Genomic DNA, 21,290 nt, shown 5'->3' on the forward strand with positions numbered 1-21,290 from the left:
TACATTCGGTTCAATCATCAGGAGGAATAGCACATTCAGTTTCAAAACAAAGGGCTGACATTTATAAAGAATATATTTATTAGCATACTCAAATTGATATTTAAACTAAGTGTACATTTATTGTTAGTTATGAACTCCGTCTTTAGTTGACTTTCTCAAAGTACTCCTTGGATCCTTCTGGTGTTGGTTTGATCTGAAAAGTAAAAAATGTAAACTGAATGAGCGTTAAACTGATTTACTTGAAGCACAACAGTTTCTACACACTTCTAACAACATGATCAAAGAAAAGACCGTTTGCAACAGATCTTAACACTGCAGTGTCAGTGCATGGGTTGATGGTGTTGGAGTCTCATGGCATCAGAGGTTGAGGGACTCACCGTCGGGGACTCGGGGGTCCAGCTGGCTGGACACACCTCACCGTGGGTCTCCACAAACTGGAAGGCCTTCACCAGGCGCAGCGTCTCTTCTACACAGCGGCCCACTGGGAGGTCGTTCACACTCATGTGTCTCACCACGCCGTTTGGATCGATGAGAAACAGGCCTCTGAAGGACCAAAACAATTAATCAAAAACACTTCTGTACTTCTCAACAAAAAAAAAACGATGACAAAATGTACACTCGCATTAAGAAAATGAAAACAGTAATTAGAAATGTTTGGATTACACAATCGTACACAGCGACCGCAAGAAAATAATTGTATAATTCTAACAATTATAATGTGGCGTATACTTTATCTGCAACCGTGCAGTAACACTGGCTTTAAACAGGATGAATATATGTGCATTTGAATGCTGGTATGTCATTTAAAGGTGGGGTAGGTAAGTTTGAGAAACCGGCTCGAGATACACTTTGTTATATTCCATGGAATGCTCTTAACATCCCGATAGCAATGAATATCTTAAGTGCTTTGACAAAAAATCCATAAAGACATTTCATCTGTGAAAGCCGTAGCACTGTAAAAAGTCCCGGCTCGGCTAAAATAACTGGATGGCCTACCTGCCTGTCAGCCTTCCATCTGTGCTAGGGATGTTCAAATTCACCGATTCACATTGGTGCACCGGCATAAACGTTCAAGATGCGAGTGCACCGGTTGAAAGAGTGCACATCGGCTACAGTTTGGGTTGAACTCGCGATGCATCGATTGTAGCGTCTTTGCATCGGTAAAAAAACGATTCATTCATATAATATCCTGTCAGCACTCCGCAGAGACGATCTTTGATCTTTGCTTCCCACTACGGAGGCCGAGAGTCTCAGTTGTCAACACACATGGAAGTCGAGGACAAAGAGAAACACAGCGCACCGAAAAATACCTACAAATCAAACGTTTGGCAAAACTCCGGATTTTTCAAGAAAGACGGTCAACTTGAAAAATCGCTCGCAAATTGTAAACGATGCCGTGCCGCTTTAAAGTACACAAGTAGTACGTGGAACCTAGCGACGCACATAAAGAGGCGACATGGGGTCTGCGGCTGAAAAGAGAATCCTGAAAGTTAGACATAAGTTAAATCACTCAGTGAGGTGTTCTGTCAGAGAGAGTGGTGTTTAGTTTACAGCAGACTGTGACGGCCAATAATAGTTTAAATATCTTCCTTACTGTAAGCAGTTATGAAATACCTGTTTGTGAAAGGTTATTTGTATTTGTTATTGTTCATATAGAAACCACTGCTTTCTGCTCACTGGTGATTTAGCCTATGCAGGAGTGTTAAGCACATCAGGCTGGCAGCTGTATGGGCACTATGGTAGTTGTTATTTGCACATTGTTAATCATAGGCAATGCATCCTTAAATTGTTTAACTGTGAGGTGTTATACAATTGTACTCTGGAGAGTTTAAGGTAAAAAAAGAAACAGCATGATGGGATGTTCAGTACTAGTAGAGAGAACCAAATATGTAAAGCACTTTTTTGTTAATTTATGATTTGCTGCACAGTGCATGACATTAAGGATTTTGGGAGATGGCCCTGTGGGCCGTCTAAGCTAATTTACAGATGGCCCTGAGCCCAATAGAGATTGCCCTGAAAAATGCTCGCAGACGAAATGACGCACGAAGAGTTTGGGGGGCCTCCCCCTAGAACATTTAGATTTTTGCAGGTCTTAGATGCTGTCTGGTGCATTCTCTAGACTGAATTATAAGATGAACCACCACAATATTATATTGTTCAATTGTATTCTTCATTTCACTTGTTTGTTTGTTCTTGTTTGCGTTTGCTCGCTTGCATGCCCTGCATAGCTATAAGAAATACTTAAGTTGTTGATCAAGACAAATGCCTTCCCAGATGTAAACAAGTAGAAAACATTACATTCAGTTATAACTGCCAAATCAAACATTATTTACACTATTACAAATGTTTGGAATGTTATTTACTGTAAGTTGGTCGAACGAATGCCTCCTCATCCGGAAGCTGACCGAGCAGACCCGAGCAGCAGTCGAGAGGAGCCGAGCGCATCCGCGAAGCACACAAAATGGGACGTCAGAGTTCCCGTTAGCCGGCAAATCTAAATCTCTTCGGTCAAAATTATTTCCCTTTAGCGCAATACCGCTTCAGTTGCGCCACTTATGTGACAGACAAGAAGAGTATGTGACAGACAAGAATAGTCAACTCTAATGTCTAACACTTAATGTGGAGAAAGAGATGTCCTGTGTGGGTTGATTGTGCGTTGATCTGTTGGTAATGCCTCAGGGTTCCGGTGGGCATGTAAACAAATGCATAATGCTGCGCTATACTTTGCGGCCTCACCCGGTTGCATAGCGACACTTATTGTTTAGGTGTCTTTTAATAAGCAGGTAGTCATATCATCTAGAACTAGCTGGATCTGATCGATATGGACATAAACGCGAGTGAAGTCTAATCTGACGGGAGAGAGAGATCAGCTGCTGCTGACGAGTTGATACGCAGCTCTGCATAATCACCTGCAGCGGTGAGCGGAACAAAACACACACTTCAGGTTAGAATATCACACGTAGCTATTTTAATTACCTCTCAAACTACCTAAACTAGTTATAGATATGTTTAGTTTTACTGTCGGGTCACTCATTACTGGATCCGCGAGCTGCATGATAGATTGCCCGGTCGGGCAACCAGCAGGTGAGGCTCTATTGCCCAAGCTAAATACTAGATGGCCCCGGGCCATCGGGCAGTCCTTAATGTCGAGCCCTGCTGCATATGAGGAATAAAACAAAAATCCTCTGTCGTACGATATTGAAGTATCATTATTTTGCATCGTGTTGAAACGCATCGTATTGCCCCATATCGCATAATGTTGAATCAAATCGTATCGAACTGTATCGCAACAGGGGTGAATCGTATCGCATCGCCTGGTGTTTCAAATGTATCGTTAATATATCGGGGCAACGTATCGAGATGCGCATCGCATCGGCCTCAGTGATGGAGATGCACATCCCTAATCTGTGCACAAACTTATCTCGTGCCCTCATTGGTCATGTGCGCGTTCGTGTGTGTTGGAGGAGGGGCTCTGTAAGGAAGTGGCAGATTTTCTCCGGTCGTGTATTTTCAAATTCTAGCGATCTCGAGCTGGTTTCTCAAACTTACATACCCTATCTTTAATTGCCAATTATACTTGAAGCTTCCTAACTATTCCGTTTTCTACCCTTTGTTGTAAAAAGATAAATTAGTGATATTTCCCTGTTGTCAGACGTGTATAAATGACATAATAGACGTACCTCAGTGCGATGCCTGGACCCTCCAGCAGCACCCCGTAGTCTTTAGAGATCTGCTTGTTGAGGTCGGACAGTAAGGGGATGTGGATGTGACCCAGGCCTCCAGTCTGACAGAACACCAGGAAACAACACCTGTTAGAATAACTGACACTACTACTGCAGTAAACACATCAGACATACAGTTAGTCATTTGCCAACGCTCCTTTGTGACCCACATCAAAGAATGAATGGAAAAAGTCAGCGAGTTGAACTCTGCACGTGTCAGTTTCTGAATAATGATCAGAGGGGCAGCACCTTGCGTGGCGTGTTGATCCATGCCAGGTGGGTGAAGTGAGAGTCCACAGACACGCCCACCACCTCACAGTTAACATCGTGGAACTCGTTGGCCTTGTCGCTGAATGAGATGATCTCTGTCGGACATACAAAGGTGCTGAAACAAAGAGAGAAAAAAAAGATTCAGTGAGGAAATATTATCTGACCAAATTTAAGCGAGATTGAGAGGAAATCTATTATGCTTTTTGGGGTGTTCCTTTCCCTGTATAGGTTTTTGTGCATGTAAATGTTCTGCAAAGGCTTAAATCCCAAAGTTCCCTCCAGAGGGAGTTTCTCTCCTACACACTCCACCCTGCCTGAAACACTTCCATTTGACTCCATTGTTTATTTTGGTAACATTGTGACATCACTTGATCCAACACATTATACATGATAGGCTAAGGTGCCAGCCAGGTGCTGCAGCAAAGCAGTATGAGAAAAATAAAGACTTTTTTAAACATTGAAGCATGTAAACATGTCACAGTAGAGGCACACAATACAAATGCACATAATATGACCTCTTAATTTTGAGGACTTTTATTATACAAGTCTGGTTTTACAGCCTGTTGTGGTTGGATGAAATGTTATGTTTGATAAGTAACCGTGCATTTGCATGGACATGTGGAACTGAATTTCTCTTTCTTACATTTTTGCTTTACTGTAAGGATTGGCTGGGACTGCGCTCAGGTTTTTTTTGTAAAAGTTTATTTTTTATTTTCCTTTTACATTAACTGCTATTTTTTCTCATGTTACCGTTTTATGTTTGGAAACAAATTAATAATTTTTTTCTTTTTTCAAACGAGATTACTTTCATTCAACAGTCTACTGAGCTACATAAAAGTATAATATCACTCAATGTGCATTTCAATCAAAGGGTATTAAGAGCCCTTCTTCTTTTTTGCATGTCACAAACACTCACAAGTCCAGTGGGTAGAAGAAGAGGACCAGGTATTTGCCCTTGAAGTCAGCGAGGCTCATCTCCTTGAACTCGCCATTGCTGACAGCTGTGCCCTTGAAATCAGGAGCCGCCTGGGTGACAGCAGGGGCCCATCTGGAAGCGCCTGATATAGAAAAGACCATTTATTCTTTCCAACTATTTTCTTAGTAAAACCAAGGGAACATACAGTGTATAGTACAGAGAACTCTGTGTGAAATCTTATTTATAACATTGATGGAACATGTCTGTGCAACTGTAAAGAACCTGACAGTGTACACCATAAACTGATCAGTAAGTTAACCAACAATTTTTTTGAATATTTTACATGTGTAAGATAAGGCGTAACATGTATTATTGAAATACATTTAAATAACAAAAACAAAATGTTTAATATTCTGATATTATTGCTCTGCTATAACCTGAGGACTTGCTTTTATAACAACTCCAGAGAACAATACATGATGTATATTATCCTGCACATGAAGATAACCGCTTCTTGACACTGAAACATCTTTGAGAGAACAATATACTGTAGATTTGGTGATTATTTTGTGAAAAACTTCAAACAATAAACACAATTGGCCAAACCAATCTCCCGTGTTTTGCCCTCAAGTCAAAGAGATTAAGTTTACATATTAAGTCATTCAAATAGTTGCAGATACATTTTTAGATGGACAATAAATGGTGTGTGCTGTAGAGTTTAATCAGCATTCGACTGTATATCGTGTGACTTCAGTACATACTGGTAGAGAAACCGGCTCTCTGCAGTGACGGCGCGCTGAGGATCCTCCTAGCTCCAGACGCTCCACGCTGACAGGAGGCTGTGACTTTCAACCCTCCTGCTGCAACCTTAGCCTTAAAAATGTTTATAAATTCAACATGAACAATCCAGAAATACACTGGAAAGAAAATCTCAAGATATTTTGTGAGTAACTTCACAACACTTATGTCTAAAGGATGAACCATCCATGTCTGTTTCAATTGTATTGAGACATATTAGTTCTATTTGATTATTTGTAGATATGAAGCCCCATATGTCATTATTATCAAAGTGCATGTTTTTTTATATATATATATATATATATATATATATATATCTGCAGTTCTGTTATGCCAACATGGACCACCACGTGTGATATAAAATGCTTAGTTTAGGATAATTCCCGGATTTGTCATAATATGAAAAAGACGACGCTGCACTCAGCCATGGAGTTTGTTGTGATCACACTCTGAACAGTGATATCACAGCAGGAATCTCCATCAGCGGCCAAGAGCAGAACACCTGCTGAGAAAGTTCTAATTGGTGTTAATAACGAGTGAGGACAAGCATGTTAAAAATAACTGCAGGTCTGATGTGAAGTCAATGTTGTGGAATTAGAAAATAATGTCTCCGTGAAGAAAATACCAAAAATTATATATTTATATTGCATTCTCTGACAGATTAGTTAACTAGTATTAGTAAGGGAGTGTTCTGTAATAAATAAAGGATGATTTTCTTTGTATTTAAAGTTGATCATTTAACTAACTTTGTCTTTTTAAGGATATTGTTCAAGTTCAAACAGGTTACTGCTACTCTGATTATATGCAAATATTAAACAATACCTAAAAACATCAAGACCAGGAAAATATTACATGTATGTGTGCTCGTTAGCTGGCACAGTGTAACATTGAATTTAACATACTTGTGTATGATGTAATGCTATTCTAATTGGGGGGGAAAGGGTCCATTGTGTGGAATGATTTATAATGTAACACAATATGCAGATATACTCAGCAGATTGAGAAACAAACATACAGAGTCGGTGGCTCCGCACTTTTAGCTTTCACAGACCCAAGTCATGCAGCAACATAAAGACGTTATTAAATCACATTCATATATTTATTTGCATGGTTAATCTAACATAATTGAGTAACCTACCAAGCGAAGCTACTTCTGTTGCTACAACTTTAGAATGAATCCTTACTTATGATCCTTACATGCACTGCTAAAAAGATTTAAGAAGATTAACTGGATATATTTTGTAACCCATTTTAGTACACAATAGCGGCCGCGGACCAGAGGTTTGTCAGTACTGTGTCAGTTGGTGCTCGGGTTCATTTAAATGTGCGACACACGTGCGAGTACACAAATACATCGTTTCCTGCTATTGACACAGTTATTAGTTAATAATAAATAGCATACTAAGCATAAATACTTTAAATATAAACATGTGACGCTATGTTGGAGAAGTTTCACTCACAGATGTCCTCAGAAGTCTCCCGATAGAGGCTGCCATTTTGGATTGTCTGTCAGAGGAGGGCGGCCGGTTTGTTAAGCAGGTCGTTGCGTCATGTATGCACGTGCTCGACGTAAACCTGTGCTCTGAAAAAATATGAACATAACATTATTCACTTATATAATATTCTGCACCAAAAAAAGTTGATTATCCGAAGATACCTGGACCCAGTCACTGGTAAACAGTATGCTGTAAACACTTTAAATAAATCATGCTGCTTTCAGGTGCTCGTATGTACCATGGACATTAAGAACCTCAGGTGTTGAGAAAATGATACATGTACTCAACCTAATAGCACTTTGCATTACAACTTGAACCAAAACATGCTTAAAAAATGAAGGCTAAAGTCACTGACCTAGTAAACTGAAATAGCAGTCTATAAAACAATTATTTATTTGAAAAGGTTGAACATATTTTACTTAAATATTCAATTATACCCCAAATGTCCCTTACATTTTTTTTGTATGGCTTTTCTTTAAATCAATAAATAACGTCTGTGAAGTTTTGCGTTTCATACTTTTAGCATAAACTGCACTCTTAAAATTAACATAACTTGGATACATCAGATTTTTCCGATGTCCACGAATGCAACACACAGAACACGGGGTTGAAGGCGGAAGTATTTGCTCAGGACTTGAATTTGACCTTAACAAGCACAACACTATATGCTGGTTAAATGTGTGCTGCAGAAGGGATATTGTGACTTATTGAGAAGTTAATGTGGTCGTTGTCCCAATGGATCCTAATCTGTTGTTTTGGAAAAGCGAAGGACAGGTAACTGTACACACACGTTTTTTATATTCAGCTAGAACTGAAACCGGTGTTTACATATCATTTAAATCAATGTACTAGCACTTTAAATGGTTTGGCTTAGTTGAAGCTAATGTACCTACATGATTCTTGTTACTCTGTACCCTCCTGGTTGAATACACATTGTAAGTCGCTTTGGACAAAAGCGTCTGCCAAATGAAATGTAGTAATTTCATCCGAACACGTTTTTAAATAAATGTTCCTTTCCTTTTTTCAGTCGTTCTTTAGTCGGTTCAAGATCTGGGTTAATATCCTTGATCCCACTTCCCTTCTTTCCTCTGATGTAAGTAGCTGTCACTACAGTGTTCATATACTGTGAGATGTGTTGAAGAATATAATGCTTAACAAGTGACGCTTCTCTCTGCAGGCCACAATAAAGAGGGCTCATGGTCTGCTTGGAGGTGGACAGAAACTAGATGATTGGGTCAGATTCTTTTTTTTTATTACTTGAATTAGCTATGGTCAGATGTATGTATTTATTAAAATCTGTTTGTTTCTCCCTGTAGGATGAAAAAACAGTCACCCTATCACTTGTAAGTTTTGAAAGAAAAAATGTCTCTGAATGAATTAGAATTCAGTCATGTTTTCCACAATAAACCTCCAGTTCAACTTTATATTTCTTCAAACAGAACCTTTACTTAATTACAAATTTATTTTGTATGTGCTGCTTTTTAATGAGCGCTCTGTGTTTACAGTCATCTGTCCATGCTGACTCTGGTGATGTTCTTCCACTTATGCTCCGCCCTGTAGGTGTGGTAAATCTAAGCTTTGACACATAGTTTGCATCCATTATTAAATATGTTCACATTTTTATCATGTAACAAGTATAACAACTGTATCACTAAAATAGATACTGATGCCCTTACTTCTGTTATTTTTTTATAGCATTTTTGTCCACATCAGCACCATTGGTATGTTGGTCTAGTAAATATATATAAAATTAATGACAACTTAAATTGTTTTTTGAGATAAAGGTTGTTATACAAACAAATCTCTTTTTCAGGTGATCGCCAGCTTTTTGCCTCACACCAATGTGAAATATGCTCTGCTCTGGCAGGTAAAAGCATATTCATCATATTAATAAAAGTGCAGTATATTACATGTGGGTATTATAACACAGTTCATTCATGTTTTAAAAAAAAAAGCATTCTTTCAGTTTTTCCTGCAGAGTTACCAAACTAGGTTCACCCTTGCAAACAGAAATTCGTCATCAGAAAAGGTAACGTACATTCTGTCCTACCACATTTTGTACGTGTTTTTATGACAAACTGTACTTTGACATTTTGAATAATTATTTTTGTCATACTATATCATGACATTGTTCATGTTTTGTATGAAAAACTATACTTTACATTTTGTATTGTTTTTTTTTAATGCATCTTTACTATTACACTTTAAAAATATTTTGAAATATTTTGAAACCCGGAAGTGAGTTAGCATTTTACCCTGATTTTACCCTATGATTTTACCACTACCGGTTCCCTCGTCTCAGAGCCAATGGGATTTCTCCATAGGATTTTGGAAAATAGCTCGAAATAAGGTCTGTGTTTGACACAAATTTAAGAGACGGATCACGTTTTGTTCTACGACATTAAATACATCAGCAGTGACCCCACTGATGATTTTTGAAGAGTTGACGTGTCTGAAAAACGATGGTTGTTAACAAGTGGCTGAATAGGACTACAGAAGTTGTGGGGACGTTGTACGTCATTACACCGAACACGTAAACACTCCTGTTAAGTTTGTTTGCCCTGTTCTGCTTGAAAGCAAGTACCTGCGCTTTTTGCAAACTGTTTAAACAAACGTTTTAACTTGTACAATTTTGAATCTGTATTTTTGAATATCGATCTTAAAGTTGGGTAGGTAATTTTGGAGAAGTGTGCTAGAATTTGAAAATACACAGCCGGACAGAGCCCCTCCTCCAACACACACACACAAACGCGCACATGACCAATGAGAGCACGAGATAAGTTTGTGCACAGATGGAAGGCTGACAGGCAGGTAGGCCATCCAGTTATTTTAGCCGGGCCGGTTAAAATGATTGGTCGTGCTTTTTACAGTACTACGGCTTCCACAGATGACATTGTTTTTTTGTCAAAGCACTTAAGATATTCATTGCTATCGTACGGATTGCTATCGTATCGTACGTATCGTACACCCTTTTCACCCCGGATGCATAAATAAATAAATGTTAAGGTAAAATAAGATATGAATGAACACAAATAAAATAATTTACATTCATTTGTTATTGGCTATGGTAGGTTATTGGTTATGTTCACATGCTTATTTGATTACATCCTCTTGTCTAAGATGACATCAGAGACTTTCGACCCAAACCCAGCTGTTGACTTGTGGATGCAAGCAGCTAATCGCAGACCCAACCAGAGAGGAAGAAGTAGGCGTACATCATCAGCTACCATGTCTGACAGAGAGGAAGACAGTGAGGAGAACAGTGAGGAGAGTAGTGATGACAGCTTGTAGGATTACTGGTCGTGCTAATGTTGTCTTGTGTTCACCTCTGCATGTTCTGTGTTCACCTCTGCATGTGTGAGTGCCGTGTGTCTGGCAAATAAAGTCAAGGTCCCCCTCAAAAGTTACGGTTTATTTCATTTTGAGCACCAAGCAACATCTCCAGGTGCTCCTTTGAGAACCAGGGCAAAAAAGTTATGTGCAATAGGCACGTGTCTTTCACATAAGTGAAAGACACCTCAAGAGAACACTCAGAGCGAGGGGACATGCACGTCCCTCTGAGCTGAGTTATTGACAGATTCGAATTTCGCGGATCAATAACTCATGAACATAACGTAAAAATACAAACAACATGACTTTACAATCATAGCAAGGTAGACGACGAGCTACAGATTCGTTTTTATCAGAACAGTTCGCCGTCATCCGAGCTAAACATCAAGAATTGGTCACAATCTGCAGCTTGATGAGGGAGAGGGGTGCAGGGACCGTCTACAAACGGCAACGGGGTTTTGCAAAACCTTTGCGAGATCTCGCAATTTTTTTTCAAATTATTTCCTTTTTCTTCTCCATGTCCCCTAGGGGGCTCCGTACTATCGGGATGTTAAGAGCATTCTATGAAATATAACAAAGTGTATCTCGAGCCGGTTTCTCAAATGTACCTACCCCACCTTTAAATTGGCGTGACGTTGAAGTCGTGCGACCCCTTTATAGCGTTAGCATTTTGCTTCTGGCCATTAGATTTATGATTATAAAATTATAAAAGTACGGTAGACATGTGGATATTATCCGGCTGAACAAAACGTGCATTTATCAAACAGGTTCGTTTTCCACAGACCTTATTTCGAGCTATTTTCCTAAATCCTATGGAGAAATCCCATTGCTTTTTTGTCGAGGGAACCCATGCGCAGCTTATTTCCGGGTAAATACGTCTTGCAAGATAATTTTATGATATACCATGCTCTGAATTTGTTACAATGTACTACGATATCACATTTTTATGACCTATTATACTTTGACATCTTAAACATTTGGATTATGTGCCATATATAGGAAATGTTCTGTATGGCATACTATACTATCACATTTTTATGACTTACCATATTATGACTTTTTTATTATTTTGTTATGCCATACTATATTATAACATCTGTAACTAAATTAATTAGATGTTTGGCATACTATACTATTACTTTTTTATTATGTTTTTGACAGTGTACTATACCTTTTGCTATGACATACTAGGATTTTAATATTCTTTGAATGCCTTAATATACTTTGACTTTTAATGAAATTTTTCTGGCATGAGTGCATATGAAGCTTTCAGTCCTTCTCTGTTCCTGCTCCTCTTCATCTCTCCCCACCAGAGTAAGAAGCTGTCTTCGAGGCAGCTTCTGTTGAGCGCTGGAACCGTTTGCTATGCAACATGTGCAGGGGTGTGTATAACCTGATTGTAACAATGGCATCTGTGCCATGTTTATTATGATGTGTCGAGTAAACTTTAGAAAATGCTGCTTTTTAAAACCTTTTTTTTTTTCAGTCCCTTCCTCAAATTATGATTTATAATCTTGGTGTAAGTAGTGAAGTAATCAAGGCTGTCTTAAGGACCATGCTACCAATCCCTCTCTCAGGTAAGTATCTAGGAAATATAAATACTGTTCCATAAATACTTTATTTTGCATGTCAGGTAGTATATGTGTAAATTCCCGCCAAAGTAGACAAAAACGTACCATTTAATTGTGGATCCAGTATTAGCAGGCAACTAACATGTATGTGTACCTCTCTCCAGCTGCTGTGGCCTTCATCAGTGTGTACACTGTCAGAAGTGAAGAGTCACAAACTGGGATCAAAGTGTTTGATTCCAATGGAAATCTGGTCGGCCTTTCTAAAGCAGCGGGACAAAAGGTTAACGAAAGAAGAGCAAAAGGACAGAAATACACATTCCTTTCTTTTTGAAACATAGTTAAATTGTTCTTTATGTCCAGGCTGTGAAGGAGACTGCACTGTCAAGAGCGGCGCTGTTCGGTACAACCGCTGCTGTCCCTTCCCTCCTGATAACACTCTTATGGAGGTCAGTCACGTTTACAATAAGTTACATTTACCTGGTCGGACGGTCAGATTTAACCAAATAACTTGTCCTTTTTTAGAACAAGAGTGATCCAGAAGAGCTCTGTGCTGATCGCTCCTCTCCGTTACATGAGTGTTGCGATTGGTTTTGGCTTGATGATCCCTGTCTCGTTCAGTCTCTTTCCACAGCTGGGCACGGTGAGATTCAGATCCTCCTGTACTGAAATGGTTTCCTTGTGATGAACTCAGCTGACGTTAGCCTTGTTTTACAGATAAAAAAGGAAAACGTGGAGAAGAACCTGCAGAAGGCAGCTTGCGACGGACTGTTATACTACCATAGAGGACTCTGAGGACCTATAAATACACAAATCTACCAAAACACAGGTTGCTATTACTCGGTAGTATTATAATAAATGTCTTCTTTAGCATCATGCAGCTGAAAATGTACAACGCATGTAACACACTCAAAGATGCCCAATTGAAAAAATACAGTTTGAGACATTAAAACAGTCAAAACGCTTCTTTTTTTATTTTAAATGTATTTATCTGGAATATTAAATTGTATTATACATAGGACATATTACATGAATTCATTAAAATATATTTATTTTCCAAACCATCTTTTTGGCAATGTGCTGAAAAAAACACTCGCCTGTAAAACAACAGCGCTAACTCAACGTGGATAAAAAGAAAACCTGGACATTAAGACACATGATTCAGTATAAATCAATATGGACATGGAAACACTAATATTTGATCAGCTGCATTTTGATGAACACCTTTCGATAATGTTTTTTAAAAAGCCTTGTCCATCACGATATGCTTGTTTTTAAGTCATTAGTAAAATACAAAATGTGAGTTTAAAAAAATGATATAAACACACACATTATGATCCGATAACCACAAATGTAGTTTCTATCAATAAGCTCTTTAATATTAACTGCATTTCAGCTCCTGCGTATTTATATTTATATCTCTTTACAGCGTTTGCACAATATTCCCATAAAGGTGATGTATGTACGTGCCGCTTTGCACTGTGGGAGCTCAAATCTGGGAGGATTATTAGATGTACCAGCTGAAAAGTACCAGTTTATTTTCCTCCGTTTCACAGTTAGAGAAAAACACTGTAGATCCTTAACTACTGATTTAAAAAACAAGGCTAAAGTTATGAAATATTTTTATGTCATCAAATCCCATGAACACACCAAAATCAGCAGTCAGTGTCCATCTTACTTTTTTTGGCACTTGGTTCCAAGCCCACTGATACATGCAGCAAAACTAATGTATTGTTGAATTTATCAAATAAAAGGCTATTTCCTTAAACAGCTGGGCAGTGTAAATGTTAACAGCTACCTCAAATAGGATCAATTGTGCACTTTTTGGGACTATTTTTTAGCTGTGGATGAATACACATTTGGTGCAGTAGTGAGTATTATAGTCAGCAGCAGTGACTCAAAAGCATTGACAGTGCCCATATTCATGGTAGTAAAATGCAACATTTAGGATTCAAGTCATCGTTGTTTTGGTCTTTTCAAGGGATTTGTTGACAATCAAAAATATATAAACATTTATTTATTGGTACGAGTACGACCACAGGAGATGTCCCGACATATTGAGAACAGCAGAGCCAGAGTCCATGCTGTAAGAGACGGTAACATCATCCTGCAGCAAGGAGTCTGAAAAATAAAAAACTATATCCGTAAGAGCTGCTCGGCAGCTGCCAAATGAAAGAGGAAGTTCTCTGTGGCCGGGGGGAAATGATGCAGCTTTAAACTTTCCAACGTGATTTTAGAGTCTTCACACTGATCAGCCAGGGCCGCCAAGTTAGCCAGGATCTCTTTAGTCTTCACAGAAATATCCTGTGAAGTAATGAGTGGGTGTCAGATTCAGGACGTTAATTCTTGATTTCAGACGTGTGTTCTGAGGGAATCTCACCTTGATGACCTGACTGTCTGACCTCTCAGCATCCTCCGCAGACTGCACAATGAGAAGTCCCACGTCTTTGTGCAACTTCCCCATAGCCATGGCCTCTGTGGGGGGGGGGGGGGAGACTTCACATCAGTCTCAGGAAATGCTGTCCTGCTCTCTGTAGAATCAAAGGGCTCTTAAAAACATACTGCTTTCTCTCTGAACATACCTTTGGCACTCTGGGATACTGTGATGACGCTGTCCGGGAGGTTCACATAAACATCAAACAAGTCCGATCTGTTGCTCACTTCTGGATCTACAAACCCCGCTACATATCCTGCGGAGAAACATATTGGTGGGTGAATAATTCATTTCCCCAGCTTGAGATCTCAGAGCAGATGGTGGTTTATCATCAACAGAGAGGAGGAGAACTGAGAGTAAATAAAGAATCCTCACCGGGGCATTTCTTCAGATCCTCTAGTTCAGTATCAGTCAGGTGAACGTACGGGTGGAGGATGGACCAGTCCTTCCTGTGCCAGGTCAGAGTGGGCAGGACTCTGAGGGGACACACACAAATGCGGCTTTCACACCAGCGCTTTTCCCTTTCAGCTCCGGTTTCCCTTTTCTGCTCCCGCTCTGTTCACACCGCCCAGCACCCGACTGGTGCTGCCGCTGCTGCGTCATGACGTCACCGTTTACATCGCTGATTTGCTCCCCAACGGCATTACGGCGCTCACAACAACAACAACAACTGCGTCGGGTCGATGATCGTGTTGCTTTTAATCACACGAAGCCAGATTAAATTTAATAACGACTTCTCCAACCTTATACTTTGCTCCAGAGTGCCGTGGTTCATTGTTTATTAATGTGTTTCTGCAGCATTTACCGACCGAGTTTATTCTCCTCGGTTAGCTCACACTGCTCTAAAGTATTCACTGTCCGACTCACACAAGCAGCTGATACATATCCCCAGTTCCCCTTAGCCTAAGTGAATGTGTGTCAGTCTGAATTGACGCTGTTTGGTATCACAACGCTGTTATGAAAGTTTCTCTGGTATAAAATGGGTGATGTTAGCATAGCAACCGAAGCTAAACTGACTACTTGCTATTGCTATCCTATTGTGGCATAAACCGTTTTCTACAGGCACATTTTACCGGCGTATTTTTATTATGATTCTACTTGTGATAGTCGGACACGACAACCTGTGCAGCCCATGTATTGATTCCATCCGATAGCTGCTATAATACAAAACAAAAACGTCTGCCTCTCTCCACAATGATCAATAACAGTGAACGGATGGTCAAAGTAAGGTACAAATAAACAGAATCACACGAAGCCTGGTTAGTGTTGCCTGACTTTATAAAGTGTGTTTATAAGCACTACAGCTTGTAGGCAGGCATGACAGTCGACCCATGTTCAGGGGAGGAGGGTTTAGTTTCCTGCACGCCTCGACGTAAGAGAGACGTAAGCGACGCCACCTCTTAGCTCCGAAGCTCTTGCCTCTAGACCGACAATTTTTTGGAGCTGGAAGTGAATCCGATTCCGGAGCTAAGAGCCGGCGCCGCTGCGGTGTGAACAGGAAAAACCGGCGCTTTTCAGGCTCCAGCTCCGAGCCGGAGCTGAAAAAGCGCTGGTGTGAAAGGGGCAAAAGAGTTACACACGGAGGAAAATACTCACCTCAACAAATACAAATGTCTAGCTAAATAATTGGAAAAGGGATGCCAATATCACTGAGATAACACATTTTACATCTTTGGATTTTGAAAGAGTTCATGACATCAATCAATCAATGTTTATTTATATAGACATACAGTCTATGCGCACCTGAGGATAATAAGACTTATTGTTTTGAGCAAAGATGGATAATTAAATTTTCCATAGCTCTTTTTCTAACCAAATCTAACTGATCAAACTGTTATCACAGTAATAGTTATGACTCATTTGGGTTGTCTTTCTCTATCGGAGTTCTTAGATGCAGCACTTGTTAAATAATTGCAATCAACTGGGCTTTCTATTATCTGCAAGACTTTTAATTTTAGAATTATACATATTTGATTCTGTAATTCATCTGCTCGATTTATATTGCCATCCTTAATTTGAGTCTAAATCGCACCTTGTAAACTCCAGCAAGGCTTCAATCCGAGGGTGATGGACAACGATCCTCTTCTTCAGCATGAGAGCCGTGTACAGGATGATTGTCTCCAGGCCAAACTGAGACACCACGTCTAGAGACAAAGAGAGAACGCAGACATGAAGTGCACTGGATGACCTGCTTTTACTCCTTAGGAATCCGAAAATGGACACTGACAATGGGTGACAATGGTTTCACATCGGTTAAATTGATTCCTTGCGTCCCTCACTTGCGTCGTTTCCCTGCGACTAGTCCCTCCCACCAGGGAAGCATGGAGGGACGCAAGGAAACCACGAGAAGCAGGGAAATGAGTTTTAAGAGCAATGGGACGTCCTTTCCTCCGGAGCGTCACGTGAAGCGAGGTCCGTTTGTGATGACGCTGCACAGCTGATTGTCTGACAGCAGCTTTGTCCCCGTTATTTCCACACAGACCCCCACCTCTGTTAGTACACATTTACTGACATATACATTTGTATCATCTGTTGTAGACCCAAATACATTAAATAAGTACTCATTCTCAAAAAAGATAAACGCCATTCTTAAAATGGAAAAACGAAAAAAGCGATCATGAAAATGTTTCCAATAAATGAATAAAATAATTTTTGACCACTTTGTTGTTCAGATATATCACATATTTGTAACTAAATGATACATTAATTGAAACAAAACACGGTATAAACTGAGGAGTGACTCTCGTGAGTTTCATGTGTTTTCTTCACTCCGCTGGGAAACTGCTCTCATGTCAAGAAGCATCAGATCAGTGCATGCACTGCATCGTCCAATCAGTGAGCGATACACAGTAAGGGGGCGGGGCGAGTGGCTGAGGATTTCACCGGAGGATGGTCTGGTGGTTCCTCGGTTATATATAGAAATTGTATTCATTGGGATAAACCCCTTGAGATGCACCATCTCGTTTTCAAGGGGGTCCCGACAATAGCAACAACTTACAGACATACATAAACAAAAAGACAAAATGCAAAACATGACACACAAGACAAACCACATACAGTCTGTTAATTATTATTATCGCTCCTCGATCCTCGGTACAAATAAGGCCACTGGGACACTACTCAAGATGGCGCAGACAAATCAACTTCCGGTGAGACCGAGACCGAGGAGCGAGGAAATGAAAAATAAGAGAAGTGAAAGCACCCAATGTTTTAAAACAGCTGTCTGTAAGATCAGATGACAGATCATGTGACACTTACAGTAAATTGCTTTTTTCATCTTTTTTGTAGATTACTTCTGAAGATAATTGATAGCTTTACATAATATTTTGGTGGCTTCTTAGCAAATCTGCTGCATATGCACACACCACTTTTCAGTTGTTTTACTAGAGTTTTTTTAAAGCTACCTTTTTCCTTTCACGTCACCAATTTTTGACTGTTTTGGTTGGATACATTGCATAAAAAGCAGATAAAAAACATTTATATTCCAGGTTGTATTGGAGCAAAATAGTGAAAATAATGTGAATTATTTTGCAGGGGAATGTACTACAGTGACATGAACAACGTATTAGTAGGACTTGTTTATTTTTATTTCTGCATGAAAGTTTAACAATCACAAAAGGATCCCAACATACTGGTTAGTGTTCCTCTTGAGAGACTGAGGTGTCTTACCTTTGACTGAACCAGCTAAGAAGGCTTTCCGAATATCGTAGTCCTTTATTAGAAACGAGCCGTTTTCATCACTCTGGCAAATTCCTTTGGTGAGGACGGTGACGTAAGCCTCCATCATCTTCACTGGGCTGCCATGTTTGATGTACATCCTGGAGAATACACAGTAACACATCCTTCAAATAAAAAACCCTCTTGAAATAAAAGTGTAACAACAGTGTTATCTGAGCTGAACACTGTACCTGCAGAGGATTCTGCTGAGAGCAGCATACTTCTCAGGGTTGAAGTCTTTTGCCGTAACAACTATTGAAAAATGAGTGACCTTGAAGGGAGAAAAAAAGAGACAAACAATAAACTCTATAGAAAGATAGAAAAGTAACTCATGTTCCTTGATGGAGATTCTAGTAGCAGCTGACTCTCTGGACAGCACCTTGTTTAGCGCTGTGGGTTCCTGCACCTCCACAGTGCTGATGTAGAACCAGGTGCGACAGAACTGCCCGAACACAAAGGTGTGGAACTCCCGGCTGTCCTGAGTCAGACAGCACTTGCTGAGCAGGACTTGCCTCAGGTCTGAGCTCACAGAGGGATAGCACCACACCCACAGAGTGTCTCTGTTCACATCTTTCTCTGGGCAGAGGGAAAGAAAACCAAATAAAACATCATATGCTAAATGTCATAAAAAATAGATAGCCAGTAAAGGGAAAGTTACCATTTTTTAAAAATAGGATTGTATGAATAAGTCCATAGTCAGTGTATACCTACAGTCGATGACTGTTGGCATGCACACACAGGAGTACTAGCATTGAAGCTAAGCAATATCCTGCTGTGAATGAGGGCAGCAACATATTTAAGCCACCTACAAAAAGGGCCACCTTAAAAAGTTAAAATCCATTCAGTGTATGCCATATTAAGAATGTATTCACTGTTTACCTTTTCATCAGTGAGCCCTTTCTGACTGAGACCTTATGCCGTTAAAATCCACTTATGCTCTCTTCACAGCCACCATTGACCAAACAGTTCGGTGGACCAACAACGTTAGTTAACAACGTACAACCAATGTTTTTTTTAATATATGTGTTTGGTGGCTTTAAAGAAGACAGATAACTACTTCAGATCCCTGTCGAAAGTTGTGTCTGACCTAAAGATTAAAAGACTAAAGAAATGTTTCTTAATATAGTGCACATTAAAACTGATGTTTTAGGTGGCCTTCCTTTTAGTTTGCTAAAATATATTTAGCTGTTGCCAATTTCTAAAGCAGTACACGGCGTTCCTTCTATGCTGGTGCTCCTGCCTACCAAACTGGGGGGCATGGAGCTCCATCTACTGCAGCAATACACTGATAAGTCACTCACACAATCCGAACAAACCTTTAACATACTGTCATGACAGGCAGAGCTCCCTGGGAGCAAATCGTTATCACATGGGGCTCCGTGTTATGGGATGCGTTTAGGAACTCATTGACCCTGACATGCAGGATCAATTAACCAATGAGGGACATGCAGGCCTGCTGATGAGACAGTTTTGGGTCACACTGATGTCATGTGATTCTCCTGCATGTAATGAGGCGCGAGCTACACTAGAAATCCTAACAAGAGACGATTATTGAAACGAGACTTACCGATTAATCCAACGCTTAACATAAGCTGTGTTTCAGTTGCTGCCATATTCCATACCTGAAGGAGTTGAAAAGCACAAGTTAAATGAAGAGAAAACAACAACAATCCCCTTAGGCACGAACTAGTGTCACTGTGAAGTACCTTGAGAACTCCTGCTACTTCCGAAAATCACAATGCGATGCAGGACAGATGTATTAGGACAGTAAAAGTGTTGTCAGTGGCCTGGGTGTGATTTATGCTGCCAACAGACTTTCCTCTCTGTGCGACTTCTGGTCTTCCTACTTCCGGGAAAAGGAGGATTGTGCAGGAGGAGGAGACACGGTGCTGACAGCCAATCATAGCTGCCGAGACTTCCGCTGTACTGGTGTGTTCAAGGTTGCTGAAATTATTCGACTTTTTCTCAATTGAGCAATTTCTCATGGTATAAAGATCTCTACATAACAGCAATATAATCAAATCCATAACATAACACTTTAAATCATTCTGAAATACACTAAACTCAGTTTTAATTGACTGTCCATAGCAAGTCCATGAACAATGACCTTTTGATAGATGTTTTGAATTTGAAGCAAGTCATTAAGCCATAATGCTTCAGAATACATACATTGTTAATTGATCAGCATCAGTATCATCACCAACTGCACAATTATTGGTTTTAAATCAAAAAATAATTGCAGTAACAATTCACTGCAGACACATAATACAGCTACTACTAACAACTAAGTGAGTCACCAACCAAATACCTTTTGGCATCCAGTCCTTGTAATACAAATATTTAAATATTCTAAAATGAAACAACTATAACCTATGTATCAAAATCCTTGTGTATGAAAATACATGATTATCGTCTAAACTTCTGACCTGGATCAGTCAAACTTTGTACATCAGCTCTGTAATATAACCTGATTGTCATAAAATATAAATGTTGATGTTGATATTGTTTTAAGAACTCATCATATGAATGACACAGGATATCCTTAATCTCTATCGGTTGATACTGAGTCTAGTTTGCAGTGAAGGCTACATAATTGGATATAATCGACATGTAACCAGGGTTACCTGAACACACCACCGGGCGAGCGCAAAGGGGAACTTTATATACACCCAGGGTTGCCAGGTTTGTTGAAACCGCTCTTGTATTGGTTTTGGTTAAAATTAAGGCTATTAAAAATAGATTATTTAGGATTAGGCAATTCCGTACACTTCATGGTATTTCGTTATATCTTATTTCAAACACTTTATTTAGCTGATACTTGTTTTTAAAGTATCAACTAAATAACCCATGGACACTACCAGTGTGGCAACACAATTAATAATATTTGGTCAAAATACAGACAAAAACACATAATCAGGACAATAAATGCTGAAACCACAACATTTTAACTTAAACACAAATGCCACAGAAAGTCAGTGGCTGTTAATAACAGTTTTTAACCATGAAGTCTATAAAAGATGTGCCTAATGATTACATCTG

At 39.6% G+C, this 21,290-nt stretch overlaps 3 protein-coding genes across 4 annotated transcripts; 1 reads left to right on the forward strand and 2 right to left on the reverse strand.

The window, feature by feature from the left end:
* Positions 1 to 55: 55 nt before the first annotated feature.
* prdx3 (peroxiredoxin 3) lies at positions 56 to 7,300 on the reverse strand. Its single transcript, XM_034225572.1, has 7 exons — positions 7,167 to 7,300; positions 5,670 to 5,781; positions 4,909 to 5,050; positions 3,972 to 4,107; positions 3,681 to 3,784; positions 378 to 543; positions 56 to 193 (listed from the first exon to the last, which is right to left on the reverse strand). Exons 1-7 carry the CDS (start codon positions 7,200 to 7,202, stop codon positions 143 to 145), a joined length of 747 nt encoding a protein of 248 aa, XP_034081463.1. The 5' UTR covers positions 7,203 to 7,300; the 3' UTR covers positions 56 to 142.
* Positions 7,301 to 7,804: 504 nt separating this feature from the next.
* sfxn4 (sideroflexin 4) lies at positions 7,805 to 13,063 on the forward strand. 2 transcript variants are annotated; one of them, XM_034225553.1, is made up of 14 exons: positions 7,805 to 7,976; positions 8,230 to 8,295; positions 8,380 to 8,436; positions 8,519 to 8,545; positions 8,708 to 8,762; positions 8,898 to 8,923; positions 9,016 to 9,069; positions 9,169 to 9,231; positions 11,846 to 11,914; positions 12,019 to 12,109; positions 12,268 to 12,383; positions 12,464 to 12,549; positions 12,626 to 12,743; positions 12,818 to 13,063. In XM_034225553.1, exons 1-14 carry the CDS (start codon positions 7,938 to 7,940, stop codon positions 12,893 to 12,895), a joined length of 945 nt encoding a protein of 314 aa, XP_034081444.1. In that variant the 5' UTR covers positions 7,805 to 7,937; the 3' UTR covers positions 12,896 to 13,063. The 2 variants fall into 2 exon arrangements, with proteins under 2 accessions (XP_034081444.1, XP_034081452.1); XM_034225561.1 differs by having other exon boundaries at positions 7,836 to 7,976; positions 8,708 to 8,758; positions 9,158 to 9,231.
* A 4-nt stretch (positions 13,064 to 13,067) lies between these two features.
* On the reverse strand, positions 13,068 to 20,112 carry dennd10 (DENN domain containing 10). Its single transcript, XM_034225541.1, has 10 exons — positions 19,958 to 20,112; positions 19,819 to 19,873; positions 18,631 to 18,827; positions 18,443 to 18,522; positions 18,204 to 18,352; positions 16,567 to 16,678; positions 14,910 to 15,010; positions 14,683 to 14,790; positions 14,481 to 14,575; positions 13,068 to 14,404 (listed from the first exon to the last, which is right to left on the reverse strand). Exons 2-10 carry the CDS (start codon positions 19,862 to 19,864, stop codon positions 14,237 to 14,239), a joined length of 1,056 nt encoding a protein of 351 aa, XP_034081432.1. The 5' UTR covers positions 19,865 to 19,873; positions 19,958 to 20,112; the 3' UTR covers positions 13,068 to 14,236.
* Positions 20,113 to 21,290: the final 1,178 nt, after the last annotated feature.

The sequence above is a fragment of the Gymnodraco acuticeps genome, unplaced genomic scaffold, assembly GCF_902827175.1.
Source record: "Gymnodraco acuticeps unplaced genomic scaffold, fGymAcu1.1, whole genome shotgun sequence".
NCBI lineage: Eukaryota > Metazoa > Chordata > Actinopteri > Perciformes > Bathydraconidae > Gymnodraco > Gymnodraco acuticeps.